The sequence below is a fragment of the Schistocerca serialis genome, chromosome 4 (genome assembly GCF_023864345.2).
Source record: "Schistocerca serialis cubense isolate TAMUIC-IGC-003099 chromosome 4, iqSchSeri2.2, whole genome shotgun sequence".
In the NCBI taxonomy this organism is placed as follows: Eukaryota; Metazoa; Arthropoda; class Insecta; order Orthoptera; family Acrididae; genus Schistocerca; species Schistocerca serialis.
In genome coordinates, this window is record NC_064641.1 from 917058197 (window position 1) to 917082467 (window position 24271).

At 39.6% G+C, this 24271-nt stretch overlaps 1 protein-coding gene across 1 annotated transcript in view; it reads right to left on the reverse strand.

Annotated features, from left to right (window-relative positions):
- LOC126474841 (atrial natriuretic peptide receptor 2-like) overlaps positions 1–24271 on the reverse strand; it is a 192609-nt gene that overhangs the window by 48184 nt on the left and 120154 nt on the right. Inside the window, exon 6 of the mRNA XM_050102319.1 lies at positions 7388–7601. Within this exon, the coding sequence (XP_049958276.1) occupies positions 7388–7601 (214 nt within the window). The remainder of the gene's footprint in view (positions 1–7387; positions 7602–24271) is intronic.

Below are 24271 nucleotides of genomic sequence, written 5' to 3' on the forward strand. Positions count from 1 at the left end.
ATGGGAGTAGTATTCATAATGAATGGGAAGGTAGGATAGAGAGTGATTAACTGTGAACAGTTCAGTAACAGGGGTATTCTGATCACAACCAACACCAGCAACAATAATTCAGGTATACAGGCTGATGTCACAAGCTGATGATTAAGTGATGGATAAAGTATATGAGGACACTGAATGGATAATTCAGTATCTAAAGGGAGAAAAAAAATTCTAATAGTTGTGGGAAAGTGGAATGCAGTTGTAAGAGAAGAAGTAGAAGAAAGGGATACAGGAGAATGTGGGATTAGTAGTAGGAATCAGAGAGGAGGAAGACAAACTGAGTCTTGCGATAAATTTCAGATTGTAATAGTGAATACCTTATTCACAAATCACAAGAGGAGGTATACTCGGAAAAGGCTGGTAGATACAGGAAGATTTCAGTTAGATTACATCATGACCAGGCAGAGATTCCAAAATCAGATATTGGACTGAAAGGCATGCCTAGGAGCAGATACAGACTCAGATACCAATTTGTGACAGCAAAGAGTAGGCTGAAGTTTAAGAAGCTACTCAGGATGAACAAGTGCACAAAGATGTGGGATACCGAAGTACTGAGAAATGAAGAAATATGCTTGAAGCCCTCTGAGGCTACAGATACTGTGATAATTAATAGCTCATTAGGTGATTCAGTTGAAGAGGAATGGACATCACTAGAAAGGGCAGTCACAGAAGTTGGAATGAAAAACATAGGTACAATGAAAGTAATTGGAAAAGAAACCATGGGTAGCAGAAGAAATACTTCATCGATCAATGGAAGAAGAAAGTACAAAAATGTACAGGGAATGCAGGAATACAGAAATATAAGTCACTTACGAGTGAAATAAATAGGAAGTGCAGGGAAGCTAAGGTGAAATGGCCATGGAAAAACATGAAGAAATCGAAAAAGAAATGACTGTCAGAAAAACTGGCTCAGCATGTAGAAAAATCAAACAAGGACAATAACATTAAGGGTGTCATGGGAATTCCACTGTTAAAAGTCAAGGAGAGAGCAGATACAGGGAAAGTGTACATTGAGGATCTCTATGAGGGGGAGGACTAATCTTATGATATGATAGAAGAACAAATAGGACATGATATGATAGAAGAAGAAATAGGAGTCAATAGGGAAGAGAGACGGGATCCAGTGTTAGAAACAGAACTTATAAAGAGATTTGGAAGACTTAAAATAAAATAAGGCACAAGGGATAGAATCAGAATTTTAAAATGATTCAGGAAATGGCAACAACATGATTATTAACACTGGTCTGTAGAACATATGAGACTGGTGATATACCAATATACTTCCGGAAAAATATCATCCACACAATTCCCAAGGTTGCAACAGCCAACAAATGCAAGAATTATTGCATTATCAGCTTAACAGCTGATGCATCCAAGTTTCTGACAAGGATGGTAATAGAAGAATGGAAAATAAAATTGAGGATCTATCAGATGATGGTCAATTTGGCTTTAGGAAAGGCATCCAACAGGTAGTTCTGAGTTGCGGTCGATACTCGAAGCAAGACTGAAGGAAAATAAAGACATGTTCATAGGATTTGTCAACCTGGAAAAAGCATTTGACAATGTAAAATGGCGCAAGGTGTTCAAAATTCTTTGAAAAATAGGGGTAAGCTTTGGGGGAATATGGATAGTATACAATAGTACAAGAACCAAGAGGGAACGACAAGAGTGAAAGACCAAGAACAAAGTGTATGGATTACAAAGAGTGTAAGCCAGGGATGTAGTCTTAAGCCTGTGTGTTTTAGTCTATATGTCATAGAAGCAATGATGGAAATAAGAGAAAGGTTCAAGAGTGCAATGAAAATTTGGGATATCAGTGCTAAATTCACTGATGACATTACTATCCTCAGTGAACATGAAGAAGAATTACAACTCTGTTAAATGGAATGAACAGTCTAATGAGCACAGAACGTGGATTGAGCATAAATCAAAGGAAGACGAAAGTAATGAGAAGCAGCATAAATGAGAACTGCGAGAAACTTAACATAGTAATTGGTGATCATGAAGTAGATGAATTTAAATTATTCTACTTTCTAGGCAGCAAAATAACCAATGATAGTTAGAGCAAGGAAAACATAACGAGCAGAATTTGGCAAAAAAGGGCATTCCTGGCTAAGAGAAATCTACTAGTATCAAACATGGGTCTTCGTTTGAGGAAGAAATTCCTGGGAATATACGTATGGAGCACAGCATTGTATGGCAGTGAGACTTTCATGAGTGTGGCAAACTGTTAACAGAAAAGAATAGAAGCATTTGAAATGTGATGCTACAGAAGAATGTGGACTGATAAGGTAAGGAACCCCCCCCATGAACCATGGACCTTGCCGTTGGTGGGGAGGCTTGCGTGCCTCAGCGATACAGATAGCCGTACCGTAGGTGCAACCACAACGGAGGGGTATCTGTTGAGAGGCCAGACAAACGTGTGGTTCCTGAAGAGGGGCAGCAGCCTTTTCAGTAGTTGCAAGGGCAACAGTCTGGATGATTGACTGATCTGGCCCTGTAACAATAACCAAAACGGCCTTGCTGTGCAGGTACTGCGAACGGCTGAAAGCAAGGGGAAACTACAGTCGTAATTTTTCCCGAGGGCATGCAGCTTTACTGTATGATTACATGATGATGGTGTCCTCTTGGGTAAAATATTCCGGAGGTAAAATAGTCCCCCATTCGGATCTCCGGGCGGGGACTACTCAAGAGGATGTCGTTATCAGGAGAAAGAAAACTGGCGTTCTACAGATCGGAGCGTGGAATGTCAGATCCCTTAATCGGGCAGGTAGGTTAGAAAATTTAAAAAGGGAAATGGATAGGTTGAAGTTAGATATAGTGGGAATTAGTGAAGTTCGGTGGCAGGAGGAAAAAGACTTCTGGTCAGGTGACTACAGGGTTATAAACACAAAATCAAATAGGGGTAATGCAGGAGTAGGTTTAATAATGAATAGGAAAATAGGAATGCGGGTAAGCTACTACAAACAGCATAGTGAACGCATTATTGTGGCCAAGATAGATACGAAGCCCACACCTACTACAGTAGTACAAGTTTATATGCCAACTAGCTCTGCAGATGACGAAGAAATTGAAGAAATGTATGATGAAATAAAAGAAATTATTCAGATTGTGAAGGGAGACGAAAATTTAATAGTCATGGGTGACTGGAATTCGAGTGTAGGAAAAGGGAGAGAAGGAAACATAGTAGGTGAATATGGATTGGGGGACAGAAATGAAAGAGGAAGCCGCCTGGTAGAATTTTGCACAGAGCACAACATAATCATAACTAACACTTGGTTTAAGAATCATGAAAGAAGGTTGTATACATGGAAGAACCCTGGAGATACTAAAAGGTATCAGATAGATTATATAATGGTAAGACAGAGATTTAGGAACCAGGTTTTAAATTGTAAGACATTTCCAGGGGCAGATGTGGACTCTGACCACAATCTATTGGTTATGACCTGTAGATTAAAACTGAAGAAACTGCAAAAAGGTGGGAATTTAAGGAGATGGGACCTGGATAAACTAAAAGAACCAGAGGTTGTACAGAGATTCAGGGAGAGCATAAGGGAACAATTGACAGGAATGGGGGAAAGAAATACAGTAGAAGAAGAATGGGTAGCTTTGAGGGATGAAGTAGTGAAGGCAGCAGAGGATCAAGTAGGTAAAAAGACGAGGGCTAGTAGAAATCCTTGGGTAACAGAAGAAATATTGAATTTAATTGATGAAAGGAGAAAATATAAAAATGCAGTAAGTGAAACAGGCAAAAAGGAATACAAATGTCTCAAAAATGATATCGACAGGAAGTGCAAAATGGCTAAGCAGGGATGGCTAGAGGACAAATGTAAGGATGTAGAGGCCTATCTCACTAGGGGTAAGATAGATACCGCCTACAGGAAAATTAAAGAGACCTTTGGATAAGATAACGACTTGTATGAATATCAAGAGCTCAGATGGAAACCCAGTTCTAAGCAAAGAAGGGAAAGCAGAAAGGTGGAAGGAGTATATAGAGGGTCTATACAAGGGCAATGTACTTGAGGACAATATTATGGAAATGGAAGAAGATGTAGATGAAGATGAAATGGGAGATATGATACTGCGTGAAGAGTTTGACAGAGCACTGAAAGACCTGAGTCGAAACAAGGCCCCCGGAGTAGACAATATTCCATTGGAACTACTGACGGCCGTGGGAGAGCCAGTCCTGACAAAACTCTACCATCTGGTGAGCAAGATGTATGAAACAGGTGAAATACCCTCAGACTTCAAGAAGAATATAATAATTCCAATCCCAAAGAAAGCAGGTGTTGACAGATGTGAAAATTACCGAACTATCAGCTTAATAAGTCACAGCTGCAAAATACTAACACGAATTCTTTACAGACGAATGGAAAAACTAGTAGAAGCCAACCTCGGGGAAGATCAGTTTGGATTCCGTAGAAACACTGGAACACGTGAGGCAATACTGACCTTACGACTTATCTTAGAAGAAAGATTAAGGAAAGGCAAACCTACGTTTCTAGCATTTGTAGACTTAGAGAAAGCTTTTGACAATGTTGACTGGAATACTCTCTTTCAAATTCTAAAGGTGGCAGGGGTAAAATACAGGGAGCGAAAGGCTATTTACAATTTGTACAGAAACCAGATGGCAGTTATAAGAGTCGAGGGACATGAAAGGGAAGCAGTGGTTGGGAAGGGAGTAAGACAGGGTTGTAGCCTGTCCCCGATGTTGTTCAATCTGTATATTGAGCAAGCAGTAAAGGAAACAAAATAAAAATTCGGAGTAGGTATTAAAATTCATGGAGAAGAAATAAAAACTTTGAGGTTCGCCGATGACATTGTAATTCTGTCAGAGACAGCAAAGGACTTGGAAGAGCAGTTGAATGGAATGGATAGTGTCTTGAAAGGAGGATATAAGATGAACATCAACAAAAGCAAAACAAGGATAATGGAATGTAGTCTAATTAAGTCGGGTGATGCTGAGGGAATTAGATTAGGAAATGAGGCACTTAAAGTAGTAAAGGAGTTTTGCTATTTGGGGAGCAAAATAACTGATGATGGTCGAAGTAGAGAGGATATAAAATGTAGGCTGGCAATGGCAAGGAAAGCGTTTCTGAAGAAGAGAAATTTGTTAACATCCAGTATTGATTTAGGTGTCAGGAAGTCATTTCTGAAAGTATTCGTATGGAGTGTAGCCATGTATGGAAGTGAAACATGGACGATAAATAGTTTGGACAAGAAGAGAATAGAAGCTTTCGAAATGTGGTGCTACAGAAGAATGCTGAAGATTAGATGGGTAGATCACATAACTAATGAGGAAATATTGAATAGGATTGGGGAGAAGAGAAGTTTGTGGCACAACTTGACCAGAAGAAGGGATCGGTTGGTAGGACATGTTCTGAGGCATCAAGGGATCACCAATTTAGTATTGGAGGGCAGCGTGGAGTGTAAAAATCGTAGAGGGAGACCAAGAGATGAATACACAAAGCAGATTCAGAAGGATGTAGGTTGCAGTAGGTACTGGGAGAGAAAAAGCTTGCACAGGATAGAGTAGCATGGAGAACTGCATCAAACCAGTCTCAGGACTGAAGACCACAACAACAACAACAAGGTAAGGAATGAGGAGGTTGTCTGCAGAATCGGCAATGAAAGGACTGTATGGATACACTTAGATCAACAGCATGATAGGACATCTGTTAGAAATAAGTGAATAACTTCATAGTGGTAGAGGGAGCTGTAGAGGGGAAAACCTGAAGAGGAAGACAGAGACTGGGACACATCCAGCAAATAATTGAAGACATAAGTTGCAAGTGCTAGTGTGAGAGGAAAAGGTTAGCACAGGAGAGGAATTTGTGGTGGGCTGCATCAAAACATTCAGAAGACTAATGACAAAAAGAAAAATGAACGCCACTAACAATTTACGGTACCAACATTTTGACAGGTGTCTCCCCTTCCACACCAAAAACTTATTCCCATATAGTCTGGCCACTGTCTGACAGCTCATCTGAAGTTGTAAGAATTCCCTTGCCCCATATGCTCAGGGTCTCACCAAGCCCTTTACAGATGGGCACTAGCCCTTAAACCTAGTCCACAAGTAGATTTACTTAACCACGTCCTCACACACTCCTAAACCTCCCAACATCCCCAGAAGCCAGCTGCAAAGGAACTCATCATCCAGTATCATAGTGAATTGGAACAACTGAACCAAATCCTTCTTCAGGGCTTTGACCATCTATCATTGTGCATGGAAATGAGGGACATCTTACCCACAATCCTTCCCACCACTCTTAAAATTGTATTCCTCTGTCCACCGAACCTAACATTCTGGTCCATCCCTATGCTGCATCCAGTCCCAGCCTCTTGTCATATGGGTTACATCTGTAGAAGACGCAGCTGTGAGACCTGTCTGATTCATCGAACCAGCACATCCTACTTTATTCCCATCACAGACTTGTCCTGTTCTATCAGAAGCAAGACCACCTGTGAAACAGCCATGTCGCATACCATATCTGCTGCAATTTCTGCACAGAATTTCATATGGCCCTCACCACCAACCTCCTCTCCCATTATATAAAACATCACTGCCAAACAGGGGCTGAGAGCAAAGTTAACCACCCAGTGGCAGAATAAGCTGCTAACCACATAAGCTTCATTTCAGTGGCTGCCTCATAATTCGTGTTATTTGGATCCTCCCTCCCACCCCCGGGTATCAGCTTTCCTGAAATACATAGATTTGAGTTACCATTGCAACATATCTTTCGTTCCTGTAATCCTGATGGTCTCAGTTTCCAATAACACCCTGAATCCACACCTTCTTTCCCACACACTACAAATCCACTTCCTGATGCAACTGTTATCATTTGGCCACTATTCCTCCTGCACCCAGCCTCTTTTCCTTTCTCACCTACCCTACTCCACCTGAAATAATCCCTCACCAAGTCTACATGCCAAACTGCAGTGTATTCAGGTGGCACAATGTAGCTGTGTGTGTGTGTGTGTGTGTGTATGTGTGTGTGTGTTTTTCACATAATATATATTATTTGCATAATATAAATTATTAAGTCCATATAATACAGTATCTATATACCAAGAGGTTAATGGTATGAAGATATGGTCTAATGTTCTAGGAATTAGTCACATAACATCCAGTCACATGAGATACAAACATGAGATACAAACAGATTGTTAAAACTATCTACTTTTGTTCAGTGCTGCCAAAAATTTTCAGTTTTTCTTTCAAAATTAATCCTACAGAAAAAATGGTAATTTAGTCTACAGTATAAAGAATAGTGAAACAACATTCTGGAATATTGGAACACTTAATAAAAATATTTAACAGCTAAGGAATCCATTATCATTAACTTACCATTTCGTTGTGGGAGCCCAGAAACAACCATATATGCATCACCAATCGTTTCTACTTTGTATACATCATAATTCTGAATGAGTGAATCAAACAAGCGATACAGCCTGTTTAGCAGTGTAATAACCTGCATTGGAGAACTCACAGCAGACAACTGTGTAAATCCAACAATATCGCTGAAGAATATGGTCACAGATTCAAAATTTTCAGCTGTAACCTGCCAAATAAAAATTACTGTATAGGATCTGATATCAGCACAGTATCCTACAATTTAAAAGAAAGAACAATAATTCTATTGTGCTAGATTCATCATTCTAACAAACAATCTTTGATCATAGACTAAGAAGAAAATCCCCATAATTTACGAGGGCGGTTCACAAAGTAACCTCCGATTGGTCACAGTGCGGGTTGTGGGGGGAGTAGCGACGCCATCTGTGCGTTCACGCACTCAACAGGTCAGTTGGCATCAAGCCGTGGTTGAGTGAACGTCGTACCTGCGCTAGTTTAGTTTTTGTGGCAGTTTGAAATGTGTGCTGCAATAGAAAACCCCGCCAAATGTGAAGTGCGTGCTGTCATAAGGTTTTTTACAGCCAAAGGATATTCTGCAGCAGCTATTCATCGTGAGCTTTGTGCCGTGTACGGACCAAGAGTTATGAGTGAAGGAGTTGTCTGTGAATGGGTACGTTTATTTAAAAGTGGACGAGAAAACGTTCATGATGAAGAGAGGAGTGGTAGACCATCATTGGTGACTGACGAACACGTTCAGACAGTTGATGCAAAAGTTCGTGAAAATCGACGTTTCTCAATGTCGGAGTTGTCTACTGGTTTTCCACAGATTTCTAAGACTCTCTTGTATGAGATAGTGACAGCAAGATTGGGTTACCGTAAGTTCTGTGCACGATGGGTGCCCAAAATTCTTACCGACCACCACAAAACTCAAAGAATGGCCTCTGCATTAGACTTTCTGTCACGTTATGAGGACGAAGGAGAACCATTGTTAAACAGAATCGTGACCAGTGACGAAACCTGGATTAAGTATGTGAACCCTGAGACAAAAGAACAATCAAAGATGTGGGCACATTCAAATTCGCCTACCAAACCAAGAAAAGCCTCGCAAGATTTTTCTGCCAGAAAACTGATGGCAACGGTGTTTTGGGATGCCAAAGGGGTGTTGTTGGTTGAATTCATGGAACGTGGTACGACCATTAATCAAGACGTGTACTGTGAAACAATAAAAAAGTTACGACGGGCTATACAGAACAAACGCCGTGGTATGCTGACTTCCGGTATCGTTTTTTTGCACGATAACGCCCGTCCTCACTCTGCTCGCAGAGTCCTTCAAGTGGGACGTTATCAACCATCCACCTTACAGCCCAGACCTGGCGGCAAGTGATTATCACCTCTTCATGCATTTGAAGAAATGGCTCGGGTCACAGCGGTTTGATGACGACGAAGAGCTCAAAGATGCGGTCACAGGCTGGCTCCAGGCACAAGCGGGTGATTTTTATGCAGAAGGAATTTCAAAGCTTGTGAAGAGATACGATAAGTGCCTCAATCGCTATGGAGACTATGTAGAAAAATAGTGCAAAGATGTAGTTGTAAGATGTATATATTAAAATATTTTTATTTAACTTGGTGTATTTTTTTAAATCAACCGGAGGTTACTTTCTGAACGGCCCTCGTAAAAACAAAACAGAAAATGATGGAAAGGTCAAATCAAAGAAGAAGAGATCTGTAAGAATGCTGAGCAGCAGTAGTACTAACTATTACAAGATTTAATAGTTACTCTCACCCATGAGATTTTGTTACTCCAAAGTTCTTGTCACCTTATAATTCATTTTCCATTGCAGAAAATTGTAAATGCTAGTTTATGTTGTATTTAAACAGTCACTCAATAGCTTTGGTGACTACCATATGAGAAGTTCATAAAGCATGGAAATCCAACAACACTTAATGTAAGCTTCACTGTGTTGTATGATAAGATTTTTCACATGGTACTTCCTGGGGATGGTTGAAATCACTTCCATAGTGAGAAAAGTGGATCGAAGAAATATCCTGTCTACATTCAGATGTCATTTGTGAATCCCTCAGAACAGTATTATTGTGTCTCTGACTGATGAGGATATCCCACACATGAGCAGCAATATAGAGGAAGAATTAATAAGTCTTTTTGATTGGGAGGGGGGGGGGGGGGGGGTGGATCATACACACTGAGCCACATGCCAGCAGATGCTGGTTCCTCGGCCATGTTAAATAAGTGCATGCTGCACCCATGAAACCAGTTCACTTACTGTAAGCCGGCCGCGGTGGCCGAGCGGTTCTTGGCGCTTCAGTCCGGAACCGCGCGACTGCTACGGTCGCAGGTTCAAATCCAGCCTCGGGCATGGATGTGTGTGATGTCCTTAGGTTAGTTAGGTTTGAGTAGTTCTAAGTTCTAGGAAACTGATGCCCTCAGATGTCAAGTCCCATAGTGCTCAGAGCCATTTGAACCATTTTGAACTTACTGTACATGAAGTACTCCACTACATGCCATTACATTATTCTGTTGATTATTGATTATCTGGCTGCAGACATGATTTTTTGATTTGGATACAACTGGGACTATTTTTATATTGCTTATGATGGACTTGGCACCTGTCCAGTTTCCTGGCTGAAGTCATGCATTACTGTCTCCCACTTACACTGTTTGTGAACATGCTCTGAATCAATCAGAACCATACTCTGAGCAACACATAGCAGGACTCACCTGATTTGTGTGTCAAGAACTATTTATATTTTTACCCACTGGGATACAAAACATTTGCAGCAGCAACAGGCAGTAGAACAAGCTACTGGCACAATTGCAGCAGCAGATTCTGTTGGCAGCCACCTCAGTTCCTCTGTCTTCAGCTTTTGCTAGTTTCAATAGGCAGGTAAAAGCAATATTGTTGAGCCAGTTTGTCAATGACAATTACCTCCCTCTTCAAGCAGCACTACTTAGAAGTAGTCAATAAACTTTCTCCACTAGTAGACCCTTCTAAGCTACATTTCTCTACCATCTGTGATTTGTTGTCCAGCCATTATAGACAGCAAGCACACATCACAGTAGGCTGTTTACCATTCAGTCAGTGGCAGAAATACTCCAATGAATTTCATATCTCCTGGATTGAGCATCTTCAGGGCCTCAGTAGAAAATGCCAGGTCATTTGTTACAACTGTAAGGTTTCATGTCAAAATTCATTGATCTGAGACATTATAGTATGGCTAGAATGGGATCAGGAGATCTGCACCAAAGTTTTAAGTACTCCCAACTTAAACATCAACAAAACTGCTAAGATTGCTACATCTTTCGAATCTGTGTCACCAGCACAACAGGCATTCGATGATGAAATCAGTTGTTCATAGTAAAAACCCCACACTGTTGGTAGCTGCTACAGTCAAGGAGCAGATAGAAGGCAGTCTTTCCCATTACAAGGAGGTGATATTAACTCAAACCACACTTCCTCAATATTGCAATCAAAGACTTCTAGCATTACGCGAATTAAGTTCTGTGCCAGGGTTTGGACTACCTTCTATCATGCAGTGAAATGAAAAATATCCCACCCACAATCCTCCCCTCCGCTCTGACAGTGGTATTCTACTGCCCATTGAACCTACACAATATCCTTGTCCATCCTTACACCACCCCTCCTCCCAACCCCATGCCTCATACTCCTGTAATAGACATAGACCTGTCCCACACATCCTCCCACTACCATCTGCTCCAATCCAGTCACAAACATCACCTTTTCCATGAAAGGGAGGTCTACCTGTGAAAGCAGTCATGTGGTCTACAAGCTAAGATGCAACCACTGCACTGCATTCTATGGGGCCATGACAACCAAAAAGCTGTCTGCATGCATGAAAGCCACCATCAAGCTATGGCCAGGAGACACGTGGACCACTTTGTTTGAGCATGCTGACCAACCCAACATTCTTCACTTCAAAGACTGCTTCACAACCTGCAACATCTGTATCCTTCCTATCAACACCAGCTGTTCTGAACTGCATGTGGGGACTCTCCCTGCAATATATCCTACATTCCTGTAACTCGCCTGGCCTCAACATTCATTAGTCACTGTCCTTCACCCACCTATCCCCATCTCTGTGCCCATTTCAGCACCACACAGCCTTCTATTCACCAATGGACCCACAGTCTTTTTACAACTCTCCTTTTCCGCTTCATCCCCCATCCCTGCCTAACCTACTGATTGCATCTCACTGCCCTGCCCTGTCCCAACCATGTCCCTGTATGCTCCCAGAAGTAGCACTTTACCATCCCCCATCACTCAGCTATCTCTTCCCCTCTCTGCCCCAGCCTCCTCCTCCTTATGCCCACCATGCGAAAGTTGTGCTTGCATGAATGTGTGTATGTGTATGTTGTTACTTTAAAAGGCTTTTTAGCTGAAAGCTCACATGTTTGGCCTTTTTGTTGTGCCTGTCTGCGAGTCAACATCTCTGCTATGTGGCAATCCGTTCTTCCATAATATTGTCATATATAGTTTCCTGTTTCCATATCTTAGCATCTTATTAAATTGGCTGGCTGTTTTGAAAGCTCTTCTGTCTCTTTTTCTCTGACATTTGTTCATATTATGGACTCCTAATTTCAAAGTCAGTAATTCAACAAGGTGATTTACTACATATGTGTTCACAGACCGGGTGTCATGGTAACGTAGTAGAGTGTTGATTATTTTTTTAATATTCGGTACTAGTGTGGGAGGTAAAAGATCAGACCATATAATAGAGGGAAACAATCCACGTGGGAAAAATATATATAAAAACAAAGATGCTTTAACTTACCAAATGAGAAAGCACTGGTATGTTGATAGACACAATAAAATAAAAAACACACGAATATTCAAGCTTTCGCAACCCATGGTTGCTTCATCAGGAAAGAGGGAAGGAGAGGGAAAGACGAACAAGGAACTCAAACACCTAAAAAATGTGTTCTGCAAGAACAGGTACAGCAATTGACATATCCAGACAGCCCTCAGATGACAGAAACACAGCAGAAACCCAGATGAAGAACAATCTAAAGATGAGGAACCAAGCCTTGCCTTTCTACTATACGCAGGCAACGTGACATCAAAAATTGGGAGACTGCTAAAACAACACAAAATTGACACAGTTTTCTGACCACCATCCAAGATATGCACTTATTGGGAACAGTGAAAGATGGACTTGGCCTCAAGAAAGCGGGCATGTATAATATTCCTTGTGATTGCGGCAAATCCTACATCGGTCAAACAATCCAAACAGTTGAAGACCGCTGCAAAGAAAACCAATGCCACACGCGCCTAGGCCAGCCCAACAAATCAGCATTGATGGAGCACTGCTTAGAAACTGGACACAACACAAAATACGAAGAGACCAAGATTCTGGCCCCTACCAGCTTCTACTGGGACAGCCATCTTCAACAAGGCCATTGAAATTCATGTAACAGACAATCTCATAAACCAGGACACAGGTTTTTAACTCAGCCAGGCATGGAAACCATTACTTAGCTCCATCAAGGAGTCATGCCTCAAGCGGACACAAGATCTTTCCACGACGGCTGCCAGGGACACTCCATGGAATTCGGCTTCTTCCACCACCCGGTTCGACGCTGGGGATGCCGCAGACCTGGGTCGGTGCCTGCAAACAGATTGTTGGCGGCTGCAATCGAAGTGCCAGGGCTTGCAATCGTAATATCGGCGGCTGCAATCGGACTGTTGGCACAGGGAATCGAAGCCCTACTGACGGACGTAAACACCGACAATGAACAGACAAACCATTCCATCAGAACCACCTGATGATGGCAGAAAGGTTATTCACCAAAATATCAAGGGACTTCAATGATTGTATCTGGCTGGATACCTGAGAGCCCTCGAAAAAACACATATGCTGGGAAAGCTTCCAAACACATATCAAGAATGATTGTAGCAGTCGTTTAGCTTGTGGGATGTACTGTATATAGCTTCACATTAGTCTTAGTCTGCAAAATGGACAATGAAGGATAAACACATTCCCTTTGCAAATAAACAGTTCACTTTTTTGGAAAGCATTGTTAGTAGTGAAGATATTACCATACATCCACAGTCCAATGAGGTGTAGGGCAATGAGGTTATACAGAGAGGTATAAAGCTTGTACAACATACAGGTGACACAAACTTTAGCACTGTGATGTTTGCGAGTGTAAAGTAACGTTGGCGTCTGAAACAGACTTACCTCATCTTTATGAAAGATGATGAAACTGCAAAAGTTCAAACAATAAGGATCCTAGCTGGACAGTACAGAGATAAAAGCATTGTTTCTAAAAAAGTAAAAAGTGTGTGGTCACATTAACTAGAAAATATCTTTTTGAACATTTAGCATGTGAACAATGATTGCAAATGCAAGCAAGTGCATGTAAACAGCAAGAAAAACACAATGTTCTGTTTCTGATCAATGTGGTGAAGTTTTATGATTGTGATTTGGTTCTTATATGAGAGGATTGTCAAATAATTTTACAAATAAGTTGAAATGTTCTTTTAGGTTAGATTAGTCTATGCACATCAGCTTGTAAAATTCAAGCAGCTACTGCTGTAGCAACTGAGCTACCGAACAACTGAAGTGTACTTGGTTAAAATGACAATTTTCACTAGAAGTTTAATTTTGTTGAATGACGCTGTCCTTATTTTTAACAGTGGGAGAGTGTATCTTGGAGGTAAGTTAATGTTAACTTCACAGTGCAACTCAGTTTTAATTAAGTTAGTGAACTTGTGCGTCAATGTGGTGGTAATCTGCTGGTACAGTGCAACCCCATTTTATGCATCTTCTCATTCTATGGAACCCTCAAAAACAACTTTTCAGGAGTTTTCATGCAAGTGTTTGTAAAGTAAGGTACTGCACACTGTTTGTAATCCAATTTCCAAAACGTAAATTCCAAAACAAAACATCACTGTGAATTGTCAGGTAGTAGGAGATGCAAGCTAGCCAGTGACATCACAGGCATCACATGACTCAAATGGACTTTTAAATTATTTGAATTTCATTTCCATTTTTATAGAAGAATACTGAAATTCAAGAGAAAAAAGAGAATGCTAGGAGCATAAAATGACATAATTAATCATTTAACACAATTTCCAGAAAACAGTCAAAAATCCTGTCAAGGTGGATTTTGGCTTTAGAGGCAAACTTGAGTGTTCTTTCCATTTTTATGGGTTGCTACAAAGTAGTTTTTCATGTCATCATATTTAGGTGAAAGAGGATTTAGCATTTTCAGCAATTTACTTACAAAGAAAAGAAACTGACTGTTAATAGTGAAAAGCAGCAATAAAATTATTGATCACAGATATCACATCAAATATAAAACACTAGCACCACTGCACTGAGCTCAGCTCTCTCACTGATACAAAAAATATTTTTATAACTAAGCTTTGTGCAATACTATTAATATATTAAAATAATATGTGACTTTATAGCTAACTGCCAGACTAGTAGTCGTAGATTTTGCAGTTCAATGATTGGTGGGTCTTACAATTATTGTTATCATTACTATTAAAAGGATACATTGCTACTCACTGTAAAGATGACATGTTGAGTTGCAGATAGGCATGACAAAAATAGTGTTACATATAAGCTTTCAGTCAAAGCACATGACTGCTCTCTCTGGCTACTCTGGTCAGAAAACAGCTGAAAGACACTGAGGGGTATGAGTGGGGGAAGAGTGATCAGCACTGCCTAATACAGGGACCAAATGATGCAAGGACAGGACTGCCAGGCAAAGCATCAGGTTGTGGGGAAGGGGGAGGGAGGAAGATGGGGAGTGGAAAGGAGAGAAGCAGCGAAGGGGAAAGGCCAGAGAGCAGTTCACAATGAGCATAAGGGGAGGTGAACTGCGAGGATATTAAAGGACAGAATGGCGTAAACATTTGGGTGGAGGGTGTGGGGACAATAGGTTACCATGGGTTGAAACCCAGATGATTTTGGAAGCAGACAATGTGTTATAAGGGTAATCCAGTCTGTACAGCTCAGAAAAGTTGTTGGTGGAGGAGAGGATCCAGGGGACCTGTGTTGTGAAGCAACCTTTGAAATCAAGCAGGTTATGTTCAGGTTCATCTTGTGCTACAAGATGGACTACTGTCCTCTTGATCAAAGTTTGGTAGTGGCGATTCAGCCTGATTGACAGCTGGTTGGTTGTCATACCAATATAAAAGGCCGAGTAACTGAGCAATAACTGCAGCAGAGAGTAACTGAGCAATAACTGCAACAGAAGTTGTGTATGACATGGTTGCTTTCTCAGGTGGCCTGACATCTGATGGACTTCCTGGAACCCTAATTGTCACTGTTGCCACTACTTCCCCATACACCAACATTCATTATGCCCAAAGACTTGCCACTGATTAACACTGCCTCTCCCAATGGCCTTCAGATTCCTAGCTCACTACCTCATTCCTTTTACACCTTACTAACTATATCCTAACATACTACTTCTCTTCCTCTGAAGGGAAGACATACACACAAGTCTGCAGCACAACCATCGGTACGCACATGGCACCCTCCTACGTGAACATGTTCATGAGTCATCTAGAGCAAACCTTCCTAGCCTCTCAAAACCTCAAATCCCACGTTGGTCCAAGTTCATTGATGATACCTTCATGATCTGGACTCAGTGCCAGGACACCCTATCATTATTACTTCACAATCTCAAGACTTTCTCTCCCATCCACTTCACTTGGTGCTCCTCAACCCAGCATGAAACCTTCCTGGAGATTGACCTACTCCTCTATGATGACTCTTTCCACATCAAACACATCAACAATCAACAGTACCTGCATTTTGACAGCTTCCATTCCTTCCACATCAAAAAAATCCCTTCCATACAGTCCAGCCACCACAGGGATGCATATCTGTAGTGATGGGAGCTCCCTTCCCCAGCATGCTGAAAATCTTCACAGACAGGCACTATCCCCCAGACCTAGTCTGCAAACAGTTTCCCTTTCCATATCTCCACACACCACCAATCCTCCCACCACCCCCAAGAACTAGCTACAAAGGAGTATACTCTTCATCACTCAGTACCACCATGGACTGTAACAACTGAACCACATCATTCAACAGGGCTTTGATGATCTGGCATCATATCCTGTAATTATGGACATCCTACACAAAATCTTCCCACTCCTCCTAAAGTGCAGTACCATCACCCAACCATCTCCATAACATCCTAGGCCATTCCTAAACCACTTCCAAACCTGACCCCTTACCACAGTGATCATATCCCTGAGGATGATGCAGGAGCAAGACCTGCCCAAGCACGTCTTATTCCAGTCCTGTCACAGAGTTATCCCACCCCACTGGAGGCTGACCCACCTGTGAAAGCAGTCATGCACAGCATTTTATGTTGGTATGACTACCAACCAACTGTCCAGTGTGAATGTCCACTGTCAAATTGTGGCTAAGTGCAAAGTGGACCACCCTGTGGCATAAAAAATGGTTCAAATGGCTCTGAGCACTATGGGACTCAACTGCTGAGGTCATTAGTCCGCTAGAACTTAGAACTAGTTAAACCTAACTAACCTAAGGACATCACAAACATCCACGTCTGAGGCAGGATTCGAACCTGCGACCGTAGCGGTCTTGCGGTTTCAGACTGCAGCGCCTTTAACCGCATGGCCACTTCGGCCGGCCCCTGTGGCACAAAATATAGCTGAACATAACCTGTGTGATTTCAATGCCTGCTTCACAACCTGGGCTATTGGATTCTCCCCTCCATCACCAGCTTTTCTAAGTTGCACAGATGGGAGTTATCCTTACAACACATTCTCTGCTCTCCATTTTTCCCCTTGTCCTCCTCCACAGCTTCTCGACACTATGCTTGGCAGCCATGTCATGGCACCTCTAGTCCGTACATGCTTCACCAGGCACTGCTGATTCCTCTTCCACCACACACACTGTTATTCACCCTCCTTCCTTGCCCCACTTCACGGTTTTCAGTTGCATTCTGGCTGAAGCAGTCAGAGACAATGTTAATGTGTGTGTGTGTGTGTGTGTGTGTTCGTTTGTGTGATTTTCTTTTGTGAAGAAGGCTTTTGCTGTAAGCATATACGTAACAGTCTTTTCATCATGCCTGTCTGCAACTTATTGTTAATCTTTATGGTGAGCACCAGTCTATCCTTTTCATATCATTTTTTATATTCTAACCTGGACTTTCCATTGTTTAATTATTGGTGCCATTTCTTTTATTTCTGGCAGTCATCTATATCTGCTATGTGACCCATTGAACTGTACTTTTCCCTATAACTGGCTTGGTAAATGAGATGAAAGGTTGGAGGGTCATTCCATATCAAATCACCCAATAAAAAATAAATTTTACACCCACCTCCTTAGATTTTCATGAAATTTGGCTCAAATGGTTCTAATACCATCCTGACAACACCTGCAAATTTTTTTTGCTGTATCTCTTACAGTTTTTTTTTATAAATTTTTAAAGTTGTATGTTTTGCGTTTTCTGAACCTTCGGAAATGGTCAGTTTAATTTGTATTCAAAATTTTAAATTTGCTTATCATAAAAACTATTTTAGATAACATCATGAATTTTTGCAGCAAGTTTATTTATTATACATATTTGAAGATAAAAATGATGCTATTAAAATATATTAATATTTTCTATGAAAAAAAAAATATATGTATTTTTTTAATTTTTTTTAACGGATGTTTTGTTTTATAAGAATTGCAATATCTCGAGTCCCAGACCTGATAGAATGCTCAAATTTGTTTTAATTTACTCTTAAACATATAGGCTACTTGATAAAACAAAAATAATGATGGCTTTTTAACATGTTTATTAATTATAGTAGATTACATTAGAATTATGTACAAAGATAGTTTACTTACGACACTTATGTATAACCCAACTGATTGCTTGAAACATTGAATTTTTTGAGTAATTTTGTCTTTTTAATAAACATTAATGCTGATTCAGACTGTTTTTCCACTTCCTCCAAGAGCTTTCAGTTCTTTTGATACAGTCTTTTTTGAAGTAATACATTCTCCCAGTGCCGCTTGATTGAGGTGCGTCTACTACCCAGACTATGTGCTCCAAAGGCACTATGCAGGAATCTTCTCTTTCAGGCCAATAAAATGATGCAGTGGGTCCTGAAGGATGTAGAAATAGAATTTCTGCATCTTCTTCATCATTGAATATTGTTTTTACAAGTCCAAAGTACCAGTTACCATCATAATTTGCAGCCACATAGCAATTTATGGATGGTTCAACACGAACCCAATCAGAAGAAGAATGGAAAGAAAAGACTAAGGAGGGTTTTACACTATCTGTAGTCCTTCTAATTTCAAGGTTGTTTGTTGGAAGTGGTTTGAAGTTATGAAAACTTCTAGTTCCAGGAATGGATCGGGTTGCTGAAAAACGTTTTTCTAGTTTTAACCGTAGCAAATCAGCTTCTTTTTTGTCAATAAAGTGAAAATGAATGTTTTCAATATTTTTTTCACAAAACTTATACACATCAATTGCTGTCATTATTTGTTCTTTGTCTGAAAGCTGTAGACTGGCTTTCCTTAAAATTCTTTTAATAGTTCCTCCTAGGCCATCACAAATTGACTTCCCATGACTTGTTGCAAAAAAAGAGTGTTGGGCCTTCAAATTAAAGTCTCTCAAGTGTTCAGTCAAATTTTTAAAACTGTTTCTATTTTTGTACTGCCCAGCACAACCACTTGTAAAGTAGTGAACTGAGTCAATGTCAGTATGATGAAATGACAGCCACTTTGTAATTTCTTTTTGTACAAAGTTAACAAAACCAGTGTCATGTTCTTGGTCATCACTAATAAAACAGTGGTTGGAAACAAAAACATTGTTTTCCTCATTTCTTAGAAAACTCCAACTGGGTGTAGAGTACAACCACCTCTATTCCAGTGGTAACTTTGGATCTCATTTTGTATAACAAAGGAATAATTTTCACTGAAGTCCACCACAATAATTGCTGTTTTGGGTGGTGGGTCTTCTTTCAATCTTTTAAAGGCTGCTGATTGGGATTTTGCTATAAACGAGTGTGGGGTGAGCTTTTCCAATGACCTAGCCAATAAAGAAATGTAGTCTTCAACACTGATAGACTGTGTGATCATTTCTGCCCTGTCAGTGTTAACCCACTGACTGATTACAATTTCTTCTTCTAAATCATAATCTTCACTTAGTTTTACAGTTAAGCACTCTGTTAGTTCAGTATTTGCAGGACAGCTGTTGCAATGATGTAGCATGCAGTTTTGGTTTTCTGTGTTGCACACAAGCATCTTAATTAGGTCTTTATAAGATTCTTCAATTTTCACAGCATCCAGTAATAGTTTAACATTCTGGTGGATACTGCATACACATACAGTGTGTGTGCCTGCAGCACCAGCAAGGATACACCATTTAGGTCTCAAGAAACAAAATTTTGAAAATCCTACTTCTACCTCGGGATTCTCCCATTTGAAAGAATAATAGAGTTCTCTCAAGTTACACAAAATGAGTCTTTTTTGCATGTACACATTTTTTTGAACACTTAGTTTGTCTTTTGTTCCAGGTAGCACTCTGGAACTTTCATCCTTTTCATAAAAATCTGTTACAAGTCTTACTGTATTTTCAGAAAGAGTTTTACCTTTTTTTGGACCAGGAGTTTCCAAAATACCCTTTTCAGATTTTAGCTTTCTAGCTTGTCGCATCATGTACTCCCTTATATTAAATACTTTCATCACTTTATTTCGAGTCCAAGAATCTGGAGCCAAGGTCAGAATCTGGATTTTTCTTGACCTCCCAACAGATGAAATCTTCTCTTTCATAAAAGAAATCATTACATCAAAATCCTTTGCTTTCTCAACCACACTTTTATCTTCTTCGTCATCATCAGAACTTGGTGAATCATATTTTAATGCTTTTGAAACCGCGTTTTTTGTAGTCTTTTCAATACTGCTAACCTTCCTTTTAAAATAAGACCATTTACTTTGTTCTGACAAGCCATGAAGCTTTATCGGTGTTAAACCTAAATAATCAAGAGCAATGTTTGTTTGTACGAGGGATTCATTTCTGGATTCCAATGATTCTAATTCAACCATGACTTCATCATCTGTTTCACTTTCATTGACATCAACTCTTAATTTTTCCTCACAAAATTTACGGCATGTTGAGCAAAGCTTTTGTCCAGGTTTTATGCTAATATTTTTTGTCAGTAATTGTTTAGAAAGATCCAAGCCTACACTTCTCAACGATTTTTTGATGGGCTTTTTGTGTTTTTTTAGTGGGTCTACACATGTTGTTTGATACTTTTCAAAAACATTTAAAAAGTAGTAGGTGTGGTGTGAACATATATTCTTAAATTCACACAGATTAATTCCAGATCGTAAGTGGATCAAATCTTTTTCGTCCTCATCAATTCTTATACCAGAAGGTGAAGGTGTGTAGGTTGTTTGGAAACAGTCAGATTTTTTAAATAACCCTACACTACAGGTTTGAATATCTGACATACTGATTTCACTTTTGGTCTGATTACTGTTCTGGTTACTTTTATAGGATACTGGAAAAGAATCTCTGTAAACTAAGCAACAGTACTTACTGAGAGTTTGAATAAACTTAATAAAATACTATCCAAGCACTATTTAACACTGTAATAATTTTTTACTTCAAAACACAGAAGTAACAATACAAAATCCAAGTGTACATTGTTACTCCAAGAAGACAAAAACTTATTTTCGGTGTCTAAGTCACTTGGCATTTTTTATTTTTAAAATATAATTAATATTATTTTAAAAATTAGATAACTATTAAACAGGTTAAAAAGCCAACATAATTTTTCTTTTATCTAATAGCCTATACAATTAAGAGTATTTTAAAACAAATTTGAGCTTTCTATCAGGTCTGAGACTCTAGATATTGCAGTTTTTGTAAAACTAAACATCCGTTAGCTAAAAAAAAAAAAAAAAATAAAAATAAAAAACTTATAAATTTTTTTTCATTTGGAAGAATTTAATATATCTTTACGGTAATTTTTTTAACATTTAGATATAAGACACAAACTTATTCCAAAATTTCATACTGATATCTTGAGTATACTTTAATATACAAATTTTTGTAGTTGTGAGGACGCGTTTAAGTTACAATTTCCGACTGCTGAAACAAAGCCAAATCTAAAAACTTTAAAAATTTATAAAAAAAACTATAAGAGATAGAGCAAAAAAATTTTACAAGTGCTTTCAGGATGATAAAAGAAGTAATTGTACCAAGTTTCATCAAAATCTGACATGATTGGTGTCAAGGCCTGGGTGACTTGACATGGAATGACCCTGGAGAAAGGAAAGTTCATACCATTTTCAGTAAAACTGTGTCTAGAAAATCACTATCATGTTCAAGTCAGCCTCTGTGTTGAGGACAGCTTTATATTTTATAGTGTAATTTTTAAAAAAATGTGTCAGTATATTAAACATTTCAGGAAAATGGGATATTACCCAAAATGTTGCAAACTTTGCATTATACAATTATGAGAGACAACTGACAACTAAAGTGCGTGTCATATATCTTGGCGGCCGAGTTTAGGTTCGTTCTGCGCGTCTGACGTCACAAAACACAGTCAGCCAATGAACAGAGAACGACGTTGCCAGATCTCGACAGCAGTGCAGAGCACAGACGAGTATCTTCAGTTTTAGAAATGTTCAGTCATAAATAAAGTAATAGAACAAAAGCAATGTCGTGATAGCAGACTTTCTTTCACAGAAAGTTTGGAAAAAGCATTCTTTATACCAATTGCTTCATATTCTATTAATTAATTAAACCAAACAAGCAATAAGACTCCTAATTCAGGCGATAGCAAGGAAAGGTGTTTGTTTCAATCTCACAAACTGCTTTTTCGCAATAAAGAACAGCGGTAATTGTTTATTTCCTATTGTACTTCGACGAAGCGTGAGTAATTCATAGTCATACCAACAGTGTTTATAAGTAGTTGTGTGAGGTATTAGAGTCCTTATGGAGTTACACTGTTCGATGAGCTGAGGTAGCGGAACGGTTAAGGTGTTGGGCTGCCAAGTGTAAGGTTATGAGTTCAAACCTTGTGCGGCGCGTAATATTTTCTTTATTTAAAAACAATATTGGAGTGCCTTACTTCACGAATTTTATTCGTTTGAATGAAATTTCTAGTGCTTTGCCTCTTCATTAACTTTTTCGCTGCTGCAGACACGTGCTCCCTGCATTCCGCGCTGCGCGCGATTTTGTCATCACTGCACTTCTCACCTGTGCAGACACATGGTGTTCCCACTGCTTTGACACACTTATCATTCGATTTCACAAAAACTATTTGGCCAAAAAATTTGATTTTTACACGTCTCCTTGCCTGATACCTTCCCCCCATAAACGACTTAATTTTGTTTTGATGTGCAGCATTAAATGTAGTAAACCATTGCATGAAATTTTGAAGAGTTTGCAGAGGTAAAAGTCCATAGCGTATACTTTCCGTATGGTCGATTTTAGTTGCCACAATGTTGAGAATGAAATGTGGACAAGATACTTAAATTTCATATAATATTTACTGTATAACAATATCTCATTTAATTTAAGTACCACATAGGTGTCGTATGTAATATTGAGAAATATTCCGTCTTTCGCGACTGTAATAAAAGTTTTATATACACACGACGCGTTTGGCTTTATTTTAAAGCACTTCCATCGGTGAAAGGTATGGCACATACACAATGGTATTCATGTTCTATTTCTTGTTTTTGTTCCACAGTCGCAGTTTTACCAATGGTATTGAAATATATCCCTCTTCTGCAACTGTAATAAGCGACTTATTTAGACCAGACGCATTTCTCTCTATTGAAGCATCATAAGAGGACTGTATTTTGTGTCCTCCATTGCCAAGTCACCTTTCGTAGTTTTGTGCTGCGGTAGCACAATATTCAGGGTTTGTGTTGGCTCATCAGTGTTTTAGCAAATAAATGCTGTTTGTGTGTACCACACACAAAATTATATTTGACATAGCTCTGAGCACTTCACTGACAGACGGTATATTCAAGTCCTAATGTTTTTGTAAGTCCACAGTTTTGTTTAATGTGTTTTGTCTACTTCCTTTTGATTGATTGAAGTGCTTTAAAATAAAGCCAAATGTGCCCAGTGTAAGTAAAACTTTTGTTACAGTCGCGAAAGGTGGAATATTTCTCAATATTACATACGACACTTATGTGGTACTTAAATTAAATGAAATATATAGGTATCTTGTCCACATTTCATTCTCAACATTGTGGCAACTAAAATCGACCATACGGAAAGTATACTCTATGGACTTTTACCTCTGCAAACTCTTCAAAATTTCGTGCAAAGGTTTACTATATTTAATGCTGCATAATAACTGCGTTGAACATCGAAACAAAATTAAGTCATTTATGGGGGGAAGGTATCAGTCAAGAAGATAGGTAAAAATCTAATTTTTGAGCCAAATAGTTTTTGTTGAATCGAATGATAAAGAGTGTCAAAGCAGTCGGAACACAACGTGTCTGCACAGGCGAGCAGTGCAGTGACAAAATCGCCCACAGCGCGGAATGTAGGGAGCACCTCTTTGTAGCAGCGAAAGGGTTAATGCGGCCGTGGCGGCTTTACTTCATGAACTGCGCACTCCCCCCTACACGTAAGCTTGCGAACTATGCTATACTATGGCGCTGCTTCTATTGGCGCGTGCGTCGTGTGCAACTGGCAATGCAGCAATCTCCCGCGTCTGGGCGGGCATGCGTGAGCCGCCAAGATAAAAGAATTGAACTATAGTACCTACCTTCATCAGGAAAAATATCAGTACTGTTGATAGGTGTACGGAAGTACCTCTAGGGTTTCAGAGATGACTATGCAAAAACTAAAAGACATCTAGTGAATAAAGCATCTCT